The following is a 16,224-nucleotide window of genomic DNA, read 5'->3' on the forward strand; positions in this document are numbered from 1 at the left end:
CTAGACTCTAAATCACTATCTAAAATTTGATCATTATTTATATCATTAGAGAAATTCATATTCATAGTTCCATTCAATTTATTAAAATATTCCTCAGAAGGTAACATCACTTGATCAATAAAATTATCATTCTTATTCAAGTCATTTTTAAAATTCTTATAAAACTTATTCTCTAAAAAGTCTACATTCCTTGATAAAATAGCCTTAGTGGGATTTGATGGCTCTACAAGTCTGTATCCCTTTGTAGTCTCTGAATAACCAACAAAAATACACATTTTTGACTTAGCTGACAACTTACTAGTACGAGTAGGCTCCGGCAACAGAGAAAATGCAATGCAACCAAACACACGAAGGTGTCCAAGATCAACAGTGTGTCCGGACCAAACCTCCTCAGGCAACTGTCCTGCCAAAGCCCGGGTAGGGCTGCGATTCTTGAGGTAAATAGCTGCCATGACAGCCTCGCCCCAAAATCGATTACAGAGACCTGCCTGTATTAGCATGCACCTTGCTTTCTCCAAAATTACCCTGCGCTCAAAAGCGCCATTCTGCGGAGCACCATACGGTACTGTCAGATGGTGAAATATGCCCTCCTTCGCTAAAAAATTTCTAAAAGCGGCATTACAATACTCACCACCATTGTCAGAGCGTAAACACTTTATCTGCAAACCAGTCTGCTTCTCAACTACATTTTTAAAATTAATAAAACAAGACATTACCTCGGATTTATTTTTCATTAAATATCCAAAAGTCTTCCTAGAGTAGTCATCAGTAAGGGTCAAGAGGTAACGCGCACCACCCCAGCTGTCATCACTCATAGGGCCGCAGACATCGGAATGCACCAGCTCGAGAAGCTTGCCAGCACGCTTAGCTCCATCCTTCGGGTAAGCCTTGGCCACAGGCTTCCCCTTAAGACACGCGACGCACTGCTGTATGCCGTCATCGCCCATCTGAAAAGAAACACCACGTGCAGCACTCTCTCTCATCACACGCATTCCATTCAAACCAATATGACCCAATCTCGAGTGCCATAAAGATGCTTTCTTTGCATCTGAGACAGCCAACTTTGCAGTCTGTGATCTCTGCACTTCATGTAGAGTAGCCATCGACTGCTCCTTTGCACAAATACCTCGTAAACGGTACACACCCTTACATAAATCAGCTGACATAACAGGTTTGCCTTCTAAAGTACAGTGTTCATACATAAAACAGCCATCATTTTTAAAAACCACAGTATAACCCTTTTCACACATTTTACTTACAGACAGCAAATTTTCAGATAAATGAGGCACATACATCACATTCTTAATCACCTTTACAGAATTATTAATGCTTACATGAACATCTCCAACACCACAGCCCTCTAATTTGGAAGATTTATCAGCACAATTTATATTAATTTTTGAATCCTTTAAATTATCAAACACATTACAATTATTCACCATGTGAGAAGTTGTACCACTATCCACAATAAAGTCCAAGTCCACAACTGGCTCTTCGCTAAGGCGTCATCCATATATTACGTCACAGTCTAAGGGGGGGGGAGGGGTCATACTAAATGTGACAATCCCTGTTAAAGGTATACAAAAAAGCGTGACATAGGGGGGGGGGGAGGGGTCCAAAAACCTGAAATTTGGTGTGACGTAATATGTGGATGATCCCTAACTGCCATGAACGTCGAAACAACCAGAGTTTTCTCTTTGTGATTTTCCTTCTTATTCTGTCTCTTCAGCTTGAAGCACCTGGATTGAGTGTGTCCTGGTCTGTGGCAATAGTGGCAAACAATCTTTCTTCTAAAGTTGTTGCTGACTGCGAATGCGCTATTCCCATTTAAATCAGCGCTTGTTTTTCTGAAATCTTCCTGGAGGAGCCTGGCTCTAACTACTTCCGAAGTTAGTGTATTTGACACTGAAGCCGTTCCCAGTGCAGATACTAAAGTGTCATATTCCTGCGGGAGACCTGCGAGAAGTATCTCCGCTATCTCTCCATCTTCAATAGTTTTACCAATGTCTGCTAATTGGGAAACCATAGTAAAAACAGTATCTATATATGATGTCATGCTGTTACACTGTGATAGTTCAATGCGATGTAATCGACGCAGCAAGCTAACCCGTCGAAATAAGCCTTTGTCCTCATAAACAGAGCTTAATTTCTTCCATGCCTCTTTTGCTGTCTCAATGCCATGTAGCAATTGAAAAAGTGTGGGTTTCAGGCTCAACGAAATTCTCGCCAAGGCTCGCTGACCTTTAGTTACATCCGTGTCTGTTCCTTCCACACACGGCCAAAGCCCTTCTAGAATGAGGGCATTCTTGCACATAAATTTCCACGTCGTAAAATTTGAGACGCCATCTAGTTTCTCGATGAGTGTGCCACTGCCGCTGAATGTCGAAGGAGGAGAATGTTCCATCTTGAATTGTGACGAATGAACAATGAGCAATTGACCACGTTGTCGTTTTTAGGTTATGTGAGATCTTGACTTCGAAATTTGACCGACCAAAAAATAGCGTTCTGCCTTTTCTATTTATTGTTGAAGCGAGTTAAAAATGAAAGCCACAACCTGCGCCCATAAACTGTAGCAGAGTATGCTTCTATGCAGAGGATCTGGTGATAGTGGCTAGGCAAGAACTACTGGGTCGGTCACAATAAAACTCCAATACTCACATGAAGTAAAATAATATATTGCTCAGAATATATATCTACTTATGGTCGTCAACAATAAACACAGCAATTACAGACGGGATTAACTTAATTAAATATTAAGTACTTAGCTCTTAAAATATAGGTAGCGGCCATGACGAGGCGATCAAGGAAGAGAGAGAGAACAGAACAGAACAGTTTGACAGGCGGTCAGTGTTGCCAGAGTTGAGAATACATGCTCCAACACTTATTACACCGGACTAAGATGCTATATTACATATTTTTGAGTAAGATGTGTACACCGATATTTTTACACTTGACGTAACAGTTCTACAGTGTAGAACTCTTACAAGAAAGCTATGTTTAAGTATTTTTATTATGAATATAGAGTTGATTTTTTTGATCATATGTTCATAATGCAAGCAAATTTTGTAATTTCTAGCTGGTGTCATATAGCAAGATCTGTCTATAAAACCAATTACTTCACATCCACACAGTCAATTCACATCAAAAAACAGCTAATATTCAATTCGATTAACTTACCTTATACTAAACGTTTTAAATATATGTACAACTTAAAACTAGAACTACACAAATTAATACCTGTATTATGGACGACAAGGTTTACTGTTCTAAACTAAACCTTACTACCAGAAAAATTAGGTCATCCGAATGCTCGCAACGCAATGAATATTCGCATGCGTTGGCACGGAGTCGTTTTTCCACTAGAGATGTGCTACGCTACGTTGCTAAGGATGCGTCTGATATCCAGCGATCACCTTAGTTACTAAGGCTTAGTAGAATCATAGAGGAATAAGAAAGGGAAGAGCTGACAACTCCATAGTTCCATACATCAGTAAATGCGAGTTATTTGTATAGGCATAGTTAAGTGACATCTAGTGACGATCACGCGTCAATCACGCGTCGAATAGCGTAAATTATCAATACTGCTACTTGTCAATAGATGTCGCGACGAACAAAGAGTCTAATGCTCACCAATTTTTAGCTAATATTACAATAGTATTAATCAGTATTCTGTTTTAAATTCCTTCTGCTTGTAATATTATAAGTTGTAAACTGTTCTAATGTTATTTTTTTGGCAGACGAGACACAGTTGCCACCTAGGATCGAGTAGTGGTACTAATAATTCACGCTATTTGACGCGTGATTGTCGCTAGATGTCACTTAACTATGCCTATACAAATAACTCGCATTTACTTATGTATGGAGTTACATTACAACTCTTCCGTTACTTATTCCTCTATGGTAGAATCGAACCCGTTCCAACTAGCGCTATGCTTTGTGGAACAATGATCATGATTGGTGGATTACAAACACATCTACGTAGAGCATCTCTAGTGGAAAGGCACCCTAAGCTCGCTTGATTAGCTTTAGCACTGTAGGTTCAGGCTTAGCTTTTTTGGTGGCAGTTCTTGTTGTTTTAGTACACACAATAATAAGATGCACTTTAGCATTGTACTTTTCTATTTTCAGCGTTAAGTTACGGAAAAACAAATACAAGCCATATTTATGTGTTTTCTTTTAGTCACAAGAATATTGAGGAGTTCAAACGTATCACTGTATTTCGTTATCATCAAACCAATAACATTAGTTCTCAGTGCCTGATGATACTGATGATTTTTTGTCTTTCGGCCGGAAATCGTCAAATTTCAGGCCGCTGCGCTAAACGAAGTTATTCGTACCGCTTCGCGGCTCCGTCGACTAGGAAAATCGTATAAAGCTTCGAATTACTGATGTGCAGACGAAAAGTTTCCAAAATTCTGAAATTTTCACATAGGAAAACTTTGGAAACTTTCCATACTTTGTATGGACAATTGTATCGATGGAAACTTTCCATTTCATAAATTTAAATTCCCTTTATTTTTCGTGAAAGTTTCCTGAATTTTTCGAGAAATTTAAGATGTTTTTGGAAAGTTTCCGCAACTTGCACATCACTACTTCGAATCACATGTTTGTTGAGTTCGGCTGACAATCACATTAGATCTGGCATTTCTTGCCTTATAGATCTCGGTATGTTCTACTATTATTGAAATGTGTATGGTTTACACAGCAATGCCACCGAGAACAGAGGAGCCCCCTCCACCTCCGCCACTGCTGACCAGCGCGTCGCTACAAGACATCATGGCTACCGCCGCATCACACCGGCGGACCAAGGGTAAACATTTCACCAGTTCCTATTCCTATATTAACCTCTTGCCGCCCAATGTGCAATGAGATGTACATTTCGGTTCATTGGAATTTTAACTTTTATGTGAATAAAATAAAGTATAATTTATTTTGTCTCTAAAATTTTTCGAACAAATGAAACTCAACTTAATTTAAAATGCAACTAAGATGAAAATTCTCTAAAATTTACGTATGGTGGGCGTAACGAGACAACATGTATAGAATTCATTGAACTGTTTGATTACAACTACCTTCGTCTACTAACCCCCTTTTTCATAAAAAAAGTTAGTGAACTGGCGTATAAGCATGGTCGCGCGATAAATGATAAAATATCAGGCCGTCCCTATCGTACTTACGAATAGTGCGATAGGGACGTCCGGGCAGGCAAGTATGGTCCCGCGATAAACGATAAAACATCGGGCCGTCCCTATCGCACTTACAAATAGTGCGATTAGAGTGTTACCATTTATCGCTCGACCATGCTTGCCTGCCTGATTAGTTAAAAAAGTGTTTTGTACCTTTCTTACAAATACATAAGTCAACAAGACAGAAAGGGACAAAACACTTTTTTAACTATCATCAGTTCACTAACTTTTTTCATAAATGGGGTAAGAAAATACGTCGCTATTGTAAAACAGATATCCAAACACGTTTTCTGAAAAAAAAAGCCTCTAAATGTGAGTGTGTTTAGTATAAACTTTTTAACAAAAAATAAAACCGCCTTCAAAAATAAGCGCGTTACAAAACACGGAGAAACTAAAAAGCCAAAAATAATAAACCTTTCAATTCAGATTTCTTATCGTATTGCAATAAGCTAAACATCCAAATTATAAACAAATCAATTATTTTTGTAGTCGGTACCAGACCTGTTCGTCGCCTTGCTATTGCCTGTTTGCCCCACCCAACCATATACAGGCTGGTACCGACTCCAAAAATAATTGATTTGTTTATAATTTGGATGTTTAGCTTATTGCAATACGATAAGAAATCTGAATTGAAAGGTTTATTATTTTTGGCTTTTTAGTTTCTCCGTGTTTTGTAACGCGCTTATTTTTGAAGGCGGTTTTATTTTTTGTTAAAAAGTTTATTTATTTGTTGATTTTTAGTGGTTCCTAGTGATATTATATGTATCAGTCCGAATACATGTACAGTAGTGAAAGAATTATCCTTTAACTCCTAACCATTGAGGAGTTGACCTTCCATCATCAGCTCAGTTGATTTTTAGTGGTTCCTAGTGATATTATATGTATCAGTCCGAATACATGTACAGTAGTGAAAGAATTATCCTTTAACTCCTAACCATTGAGGAGTTGACCTTCCATCATCAGCTCAGCCACATAAAATTATTACCATCAGACGTAAATACTGGTGTACCTTTGAAAAATAGACTAAAAACATTACATGTGCCTATAACATTTGAAGAGTTCCCTCGATTTCTCCAGGATCCCATCATCAGACCCTGACTTGGTGCCAATGGGACCATCTCGGGGTTATACCGGTTCGATCAAAAAAAAAATTTTGAAAATCGGTCCACGATTCTCGGAGATATCGAGTAACATACATACAAAAAAAAAAAAAAAAAAAAAAAAAAAAAAAAAAAAAAAACATTCAGTCGAATTGAGAACCTCCTCCTTTTTTGAAGTCGGTTAAAAATGTCCCACTTTGTCGTTTACCATAAAGACGAGATTTGCTTGTAGGTACTCGCTACGCTCGCGGTTCAATATTGGAATCTTTCGCTTGCTCGGGTATCAATATTGGCACGTGCGGTTAAACAACTACTTTGCCCCCTTGTAAAACAAATAACTATTAATAATCTGTTTCAGGTGTGTCTCGCCAAGATTCCCGGCTTTCGGTGAAATCGCTCATTGAGAGTATAGAGAACGCGGCCAAAGCGGCCAAGCAGTCGCCAGCCACGACCCCAGTCACTGAATGGCCTACGGTAAGTTCCTATAAAACCTTCAATTAACCAGAAACATTTTTCATCATCATCAATCATTTAAGAGTTGGACTCTTGTCGGTGGAGCAACTTCCATGCGTGCCGGTCCTCTGCCTTCCTTTTGACTTCCTGATACGACACAACGTTGATTTTTTCCTTTATTTGGGTCATATACGCTCTCCTTGGTCTCCCCCTTTGCCTTCTTGCCTCAATTCTTCCTTCTATTATGTAATTATAAAGAAAAACCGGCCAAGAGCGTGTCGGGCCACGCTCAGTGTAGGGTTCCGTAGTTTTCCGTTTTTTTCTGAAAAACTACTGAACCTATCAAGTTCAAAACAATTTTCCTAGAAAGTCTTTATAAAGTTCTACTTTTGTGATTTTTTTCATATTTTTTAAACATATGGTACAAAAGTTAGAGGGGGGAGGACGCACTTTTTTTTCCTTTAGGAGCGATTATTTCCGAAAATATAAATATTATCAAAAAACGATGTTAGCAAACCCTTATTCATTTTTAAATACCTATCCAACAATATATCACACGTTAGGGTTGGAATGAAAAAAAATTTCAGCCCCCACTTTACATGTAGGGGGAGTACCCTAATAAAACATTTTTTTCCATTTTTTATTTTTGCACTTTGTCGGCGTGATTCATATACATATTGGTACCAAATTTCAGGTTTCTAGTGCTAACGGTTACTGAGATTATCCGCGGACGGACGGACGGACGGACGGACGGACAGACAGACATGGCGAAACTATAAGGGTTCCTAGTTGACTACGGAACCCTAAAAAGAACCGGCACGTCTATAGCCTTTACCCAATCCACTTTGGATGGCTTTGAGCCGTTTTCAATGAAAATAACTCCCAATTACTATTTTAACGGAAGTTAGTATGGAGCAGGAGGAGAATCTAGTTTTATATAGGTATACTTATCCCCTAAAAAACTAGATTCGCTCGCGGAAAATTCAAAAATTGCGGAAGTCTTCATACAAACTTCCACCCCCTACTTTATTAGGGAAGCGAGCGGCGGTTAGAAAGAGACAAAAAGTAGCCTATGTCACTGTCCATCCCTTCAGCTATCTCCACTTAAAAAGTCACGTTAATTCATCGCTCCGTTTTGCCGTGAATGACGGACATTAGGAGGGATTATTAAATAAAAATTAACCAAAGTCATTTTGCCGATCTTAGGTTCCGCCGCCACCAGCAGCAACCCCCACCAACCCAATCAAGAACGGTTTGTCCGAACCCGTGGCGCCCCCCACCAACGGCATCAACAACTACGCCAAACCCCCCGCGCCCCGCGCCACCCGACCTTCCCCTGTGTCTACCGGTAAGCTTGCGAAAACCTTCATGTAAATTCCATAGCATCCCCAGGCCCGAATGGCATTTTTGCGATGCGAAACGCCACCGAAACGCCGCAGAAATGTAGTCTGGCTCTGTCGCGCCAATACGCAAGAGCGATAGAGATAGATAGCTACGAAAGAGATATTATCGTGGGCGTTTCGTGAGCGTTTGTGCATTCGGCTACGCACACAGGTTTCACTACCAGCATGATCAAGAACAGTATCTTCAAACCGTCAGATTTACTTTTTCAAACTACTTAAAAAGTTTGCCTGACTTTATATTTACATCTCATTTGTTTAAGTAATATCTAAGTACAATTTTGTGAGATAAATTGCCAGTGACTAACCACCAAATCGTCACTACTTTGAAGAAATCTCGTACCTCGCATTGCTCCTGAAAGTTAAAACGCAGTAACTCTATACATATTCCATACATACTACATTATTTTCTTCATCGACAGAAGAATATACAATTTATTTTTTCGAAGTAGTATAGTGACGAAATGATGTAATTAGGTACATACAAGCTTTTATTCAACTTGCCTTGTTAGTATGTTAGTGTGCGTCAAAACGTAGAAGCTAAATTTGACCCACTTCCCGGTTTTCGATTGAGCTGAAATTTTGCACACATATGTAAATCACGTGACAATGCAATATTATGGTATCATGGAGCTGATCTGATGATGGAGCGGAAAGGTGGTCATAGGAACCAGGGATGTAACGGAAGTTTTTTTAACGGAACCGAAAGCGGAAGCAGAAGTTTTGAATTTAGTTTAACGGAAGCAGAAGCGGAACCGGAACCAGAAGCGGAACTTATGGATATTAAAAATGAAAAGAAAAAATACCACATAGGTATAACATAAATCAAAACTAATTAAATTACCAAGAACTTTTAGGTGTTTTCTGTTACTAACTAAGAATTTAAGAACTGGCTTGGCCTTCTGCCTTGGCGTTTTGTATCGCAGCACGTGGCAAGCAGAGAAATGAGCGAATGACAGGTATAGACCTGTTGGTCTTTGATGTACGCCGCTCATGTCCCACCGTCGCGCTAGGTTCCGACATCCGTTATAACTTCCGTTTGAAAAATAACAGAACCAGAACAGAAGCGGATGTGCAAAACAAAACGGAAGTTCTGCAGAAACGGAAGCAGAAGCAGAGCTCCGTTACATCCCTGATAGGAACTCAGTTATGAAACGTTATATCCCCATCGAGTAAGAGGTTTTTAGAAACGTCTCGGGGAGCAGTAGATGACTGTTGAAAGAAAGGTACAGTCGGCAATAAAAGCTTGTGCCAAAAAATATTTTTTTGCAAAAAAAATTATTGTAAACCCTTTTTCATTTTAACTTTTGTATAGGTATTTTTTTCTTGACTAGTTAATGGCAATTTACTCTATGTGCATCCATAAAAAAACTCCTATTCTTAGGTAAATAACAAATACCTTTACATATATAACTACTTATATAATATTTTGTATTTAAAAGTCCTTCGTCGCATGACGTATTCTGCTTTTTTTATTCTTACAGCATGGAGGAATGAGAGAGGCGCTTAGCCAACCTCGCCATCTCTTTCTAACTTGTGTGTGTTCGCTACTATATAACTTATTGCATGCGCATATAAATATGTGTTTGAAATATAAACATGGTGCTCGAAATACGTAAAATAAAGGCTTTATTTTTTTACATTGCATTTTTAACCTTTATTCCCTTAAAAAGGTATAAATTACAATTCAAAAGCTAACAAAAGCATGGCTTATAGTATAAACATAATATGGAAATATAATTTTCATTAAATCAAATAGTTTTTATGACAGTTTGAACCAAACTGCTAAAGTACGTACGTTAAGCTCGAGGAATTTCGTACGTTGACCCTCCATTTTTCATCTCTATTACTCTTTATCCCAACCCCTTTAGCACAACTTGCCTTGTCGCCCGCGAGTCCACTGGAAGTCGCGCTTGATGTATCAACTCGCGCGCGACAAGGCAAGTTGTGCTAAAGGGACAGGAGAATATTTATATTGCTGTCTGAGTGAGACAGGTATAGGAAGTAGTGGGGTCAATAAACGAAATTATTCGTGCTAACGTCATAACTGTACCGAATCTGTCAGATTTTGTACTGAAATGACTGGATTGAGTTCCTAGCCAAGATGTTAATCGCTTATGTCTTAAAATTTAACTAAATTGTAATCTCTTAAAGCCTGACCAGAAATATATCGTCACTACTTTTTAAAAAACTTGTATCTTCGTCTGTCAATGGAAAGAAAATTGTAGTAAGTATGTATGGAATGCATATAGACTTACTGCGTTTTAACTTTGAGGAACAGCGTGAGATACGAGATTTTTTTAAAGTAGTGACGATATGACTAAACGCCATGTTGCGGAATTTGATTAGAACTATTTTCTTCATATTATACTGAACCGCATACATCAGAATAACAGCGCCCTCTGGCCAATAGTCATACCTATATTTCTGGGGCCCGTTTCTCAAAACTGAAAGTTACAAGTTGCAAGCGGAAGCCTCTTCCCAACTTGTCTCATTAGACATTGACAACCGCTTGTAAATTGTAACTTGTAGCTTCGAGAAAAGGGCCCCAGGGGCCCATTTCTCAAAACTGAAAGTTACAAGTTACAAGCGGAAGTCTCTTCCCGACATTTCATATTGGACACTGACAAGCGCTTGTAAATTGTAACTTGTAGCTTCGAGAAAAGGGCCCCAGGGGCCCATTTCACAAAATTGAAAGTTACAAGCGGAAGTCTCTTCCTAACATTTCATATTGGACACTGACAAGCGCTTGTAAATTGTAACTTGTAGCTTCGAGAAAAGGGCCCCAGGGGCCCATTTCTCAAAACTGAAAGTTACAAGTTGCAAGCGGAAGTCTCTTCCCAACTTGTCATATTAGACATTGACAACCGCTTGTAAATTGTAACTTGTAGATTCGAGAAATGGGCCCCAAGTCAGGCTTTACTTCTCCTTATTAACTCGACTCGTTTGCCAAGGAGCGTAAACGATTCGCGTCGTGGTTAAACACAGTGGGATGATTGGTTAGTAACATTCTAATCGAGAGGTCAGTATAAAATCTGGCAAAAATACAAAAGAAAAAAAAATATAATGATATATTTTTGGGACGTTTGTGTGTGTTTGGATGTGGTGTCACTGCAGTATTTTGATCAAATGTTGTCATTGTTGATCGATAATGTTGCTAAAGCTGATGAAAATGTTTGATCGTGGATTTCTGTGATAGTTGATTATTTGCCAATATTCGAATCGGATGAGTTCCTTTCTAGTACTTGTATGAGAAATCATCAAAGTTGTAAAATATAGAATCGGGAGTACACTCGCCACCGCTCACAATATGTCGCTATTCGAGGTCCACAAAAATATGTGATACGGTCTTATGACTCTATGTTTTCTACACCCTTTCCAGGGTTCATTATGGATAGGTATGCCCATGTTACATATTGGAATGCAAATAAAGATCTATCTACAGATAAGATAAGATCGCATCAATATTTTTGCGACGTTCGTTATGGAACATATTGTTGCTGGTTACTATACTTAGGTATACCTATGTATGATACTTTTTATTGCGATTCTATGTTATGTAGACGCTGGGTGAAGTTTACTTCGCGTAATTAACTGGCATTTAATCTCCTATCATATTTAGAACGATTAAAAGCCTGGTGGCAATTATACTACTACTTATACCTTTATGAGTTTTATGACAGAAAGTTAAAGTTATATTTTAAGGCTGTGTTTTTATGTTGTCACTTGTACTGGTTTAATTAAACTTAAGTAATACTGTTTAAAAATGGAAGAGATTCAGGTTGACACCATTTTGAAATGGGACTGACATTTATTGAGGAAATTTGGGTAGATATATGGGACATTGGGGAAGTAACTATATCGTTTTACTTTGTTTAAGCTTACCGACTTGAAAAACGTTGGTAACGCATGATTTATTTACTGTACAAACTGCTTAGTAGCTGTGTTTTCACTTAGTCAGCAATTCCCGTCAACTTTGTACAAAAATTAAGGGAAAAGTTAAATTTGTTTTTATTAATTCCTATTTTGTTACCAAGATTTTGTTGATTAATTGAGATTTTATTAAGTTTTATTTCGTTATTAAGGTTCTCTAGTATCTATATTTTCTTAATTATAACAATTATCCTGTATATATCTTACGAAAGTCGAATTATATTACTAAATGTTGGTAACAAAATAGGATCAATTAAAATTTGCTGACGTGGCATTGTACAAAGTTGACGGGAATTGCTGTAGTGTTCTGAACAGTTCTGAGCGAGCATTCGTTCGATCGTGCGCAGATGAAAACAGTTGACTTCCATACCTTTATCGGTGCAGGAACAAACGCATAAAAAAACGCAAATTAACTGTCAAGCCGCACCTTACAATATATTATAACATTACTTTGCGTGCTTAGTTCATGTCTTAGTTTAGTCAGCAAAAAATTCAGCCTTAAAAAAATCGTTTTTGCCGCCCGGTTGTACCGTTCCGCTTTGTACCGTATCTAACCTGGGGCAGAGGGCGCGGCGGCCAACATTCCCGACGAGCAGCGCGCGCTCTCGCTGCAACAGAAGGCCATCGAGAGCTTCGTGCGACGGAACAGCCTGGGGGACATATGTGAGTCACTTGTGGAAGATACTCGACACCTATCTGTCAGCCCATCACTTAACTACCTACCTACCGACATAAGCTAGGAACATACTACGCAGACGTCCGTCGTAAATCGACCGCGACCGCGACCGATCAGTGTGCACGGTCACAAAACATCCAGCGAGCCAGATTTCGATCGGACGTCCATGCGCTCAAGGCCACGTCCACGTCCGTCGACCGATAGTTTGCACGGTTAAGTGTATATTCATTGTCCAGATCCCCGTCCGCGGTCGATCGACGACGGATGTCCGCATAGTATGTTCCTAGCTTTACTTGCCTATTTAGATGCCCGCTATAACCATAACCTGTCAACCAACCTAATTAACAATCCACCTAACACTTACCAAGTTACCAAACTGCTACTAAACCTATCAACCAAACTGCTTATTTAAATATGGCGGCCTCATGCATCGTCCCTGTCAGGAAGGCCAAATCGCTTCAAATGAAGATTAAGTACCTACTTATTATTTCGATTTTAATTACTATCTCATCAAGAAATGTCCAAGACTGATCTTTGTCCCAAACGACATCCGTTATCAATACATAAATATGTGCAATTATTTTAAATAATATTTCTGACAGGTGAACGAAAGGACCCGCTGAACGCATTGCAAGTGAAAAACGGCGGCTCCAAGAGGAATGCACTGCTTAAGTGGTGCCAACAGAAGACGGCTGGCTACAGCAATATTGACATCACTAATTTCAGGTAAAAGCAGCTAAAAAGCTAGAAAATATCGAGTTTCGTAGGTAATTTCGTTTAAATATCGAACAACAGCTAGTGAGAGGGTCCAATGCGAACACTTAAGTAACGGGCATTTTTCTCTTTAACTACAAAAGATGGCAGTAATAACGACCTCCGATATTTAAAATCGGTACACAGTAAGTAGTTCGCCAAAACGAATTTTGCAAGCTTTAGGCACAGGTCCCACCGCGGGCTAGTAAACTATGAGCTAAGATAATCACTCCCGCGTAAATAAAAGAGACACGGCGATGTTTATAGTTCTTCGCCCAGCGGTGAGCTATTAATATCGCCGTGTCTCTTTTATTAGCACGGGAGTGCTTATCTTTTGTTTGTTTTTATAGCCGATAGCTCATAGCTTACTAGCTCGCGGTGGGACCAGTGCCCTAAACTGCCACTTAAAGAACTAATTCAGAGCAATCGTATCTTACAAGTTATAAGCAATACATTTATGATACTTTAAGATTTTGCGTGTAGCGAAATCCCATGCCGTTTCTCAAAATAAACGAAACTTTTTGCAATTTATTATTATATACTTAAATCACTAGTTTTACCTGCAATTTTGCTACCCCGAATAAAGCTATCGTTAAATTAAACCTTTTGTTTCCAGTTCATCGTGGAATGACGGCATGGCGCTGTGTGCTTTGCTACATTCTTACCTAGGCGAAGCGAGGATTCCATACGCAGCGTTGTCACCGCACGACCAGCGGACGAACTTTAGCGTAGCTTGTGCGGCCGCTGAAGCCGTTGGCATTCCTACAACGCTGGTAAGTAATCTTCAATTACTAAAGCTAAGTCACTAATATAGCTTAAGTGTTATATGTAATATGTTACTAATAATATTATATGGGCCCTGCCTGAAATAAACACATTTTATTTTTATTTTTATTTATTTATTTAAAGCTAAGGGATTATCATAATAACCACAAAATTAAAATTTTGAAAAAACCCCGGACATAGTGGCCCGATTTTCATGAAACATGGCTAAGAACACTCCGACTAATTCAGCTTTCAAACAAAAAAAACTAAATTTTGAATCGGTACACATGTTCGGGAGCTACGATGCCACAGACAGACGCACAAACTTATATCACCCCGTCTTTTTTGCGTCGGGGGTTAAAAATGGTTATAGTAAGTTATCCGTTAAACATATATATATGCCATCGCGGACTTTGTAGTGTGTGCGGACTTTGTAAAAGTGTAGATGATAAATGTGTCGCTTAACTTCAAAAGTGGGTAAATCCATTCTGCTATAAGGTTAATTTTATTATCTTTAAGATCATATTATATTTTTTATATAACCAACCTAATAGCAGTATGGATTTACCCACTTTTGAAGTTAAGCGATACAAATCTGGAGTGGGCCTAACACAAGAAATTTCTCTTTCCAGAACATTCAAGATATGATCCAGCAGGAGCGCCCCGACTGGCAGCAGGTCATGGCCTACGTCACCAGCATCTACAAACACTTCGAAACGTAACTCTTATACTTTATACCATACTCCATAATAATCATTCAATACTCTATGCGGCGTTGTGTACAAACTATCTCTTATGTAAAGAAAACATCGATATGTTACTACATATAGATCTTAATACTTATGTATACCCTATTTTCAAATAGGAAGGCCCGATATAACTTAAAACCTAACAAAAGGGCTTATAATGTTTGCCTATTGTTATCTAATTAGGGGCACTAAATTGGCACATGTTCGTTGCAAACTGCTTTGAAAGTGCGTGTAAAAAAATTCCACGCCGAAAAAGGTATCTTTTGTTTTTATTGGTACAGCGGGGAAAATCTCGACTGGGGGACAATTGTTACTAATCAATTTTTTCCATTATTACACTAAGATGTTGAGTTCTACTTCTACATGTATCCACTGAACACGCCTACCATAAGGCACTGGTCCCACCGCGAGCTAGTAAACTATGAGCTATCGTCTATAAAAACGAACAAAAGATGATCACTCCCGTGTAAATAAAAGAGATACGGCGATGTTTATAGCTACTCGCCCAGCGGTGAGCTATCAAGATTATCTTTTGTTCGTTTTTATAGCCGATAGCTCATAGCTTACTAGCTCGCGGTGGGACCAGTGCCTAACCGGTGGACACTCTATTTAATAATGCACCTTAATCCTATTGTTAATGCCTAATAACCGTCTCGAGTGCTATCGGACCTCCATATTTGAAACTGAGTACCTACACTAGATTATGTCGCTAATATTGCTTGGATCATCATCATCATACCTATTTCGTTTAATGTAAACGGGCTATGTATATAGGTTTGTTGTTGGTAAACCATCTTTTATAATATTTGAACGAAACTGGCGTTAACCTTCACATTGGTTTACCTAAACTAAACATTATTATGAGATATTAAGACATTTAAAATACATTTGTGTGTACACAGACACTTTTGTCATTTTAATAGAGAAGATATTTTAAATGGTATGTAAGTTACTTCATGATATCTGTTATTTTTCTCAATGGAATTGTGGTGCAGATATTGTATCTAAAAATACTACGATTGAATAATATTTATGAATTCATTAATGTATACATTCTTTATCAGAATGTTGAATTATTTTATTCGATTGTGTATGAATTCTAATTCTATGAGGACATCAGTACATTTTTAACGTACTAAAGTATCTTTACTTACCATTTAAAAAAGTAGGTATATACAGATGTAGTGCGTAATAGGTTTCTATTTTATT

The 16,224-nt window shown here is 38.5% G+C and overlaps 1 protein-coding gene across 13 annotated transcripts in view; it reads left to right on the plus strand.

Annotated features, from left to right (window-relative positions):
* Positions 1 to 15,379, plus strand: part of LOC125236257 (cytospin-A-like) — an 84,931-nt gene extending 69,552 nt beyond the window's left edge. For 9 of the 13 annotated variants that reach the window (XM_048142950.1, XM_048142951.1, XM_048142954.1 and 6 more), the window contains exons 15-21: positions 4,706 to 4,810; positions 6,645 to 6,760; positions 7,946 to 8,087; positions 12,637 to 12,735; positions 13,351 to 13,474; positions 14,118 to 14,274; positions 14,899 to 15,376. In XM_048142950.1, the coding sequence (XP_047998907.1) occupies positions 4,706 to 4,810; positions 6,645 to 6,760; positions 7,946 to 8,087; positions 12,637 to 12,735; positions 13,351 to 13,474; positions 14,118 to 14,274; positions 14,899 to 14,988 (833 nt within the window). In that variant the 3' untranslated portion in view covers positions 14,989 to 15,376. Of the gene's footprint in view, positions 1 to 4,705; positions 4,811 to 6,644; positions 6,761 to 7,945; positions 8,088 to 9,623; positions 10,318 to 12,636; positions 12,736 to 13,350; positions 13,475 to 14,117; positions 14,275 to 14,898 lie in introns of those variants that run through there. The other 4 variants (XM_048142948.1, XM_048142947.1, XM_048142960.1 and 1 more) reach the window with 3 other exon arrangements.
* Positions 15,380 to 16,224: the final 845 nt, after the last annotated feature.

Source organism: Leguminivora glycinivorella, chromosome 19, assembly GCF_023078275.1.
Source record: "Leguminivora glycinivorella isolate SPB_JAAS2020 chromosome 19, LegGlyc_1.1, whole genome shotgun sequence".
Lineage (NCBI taxonomy): Eukaryota > Metazoa > Arthropoda > Insecta > Lepidoptera > Tortricidae > Leguminivora > Leguminivora glycinivorella.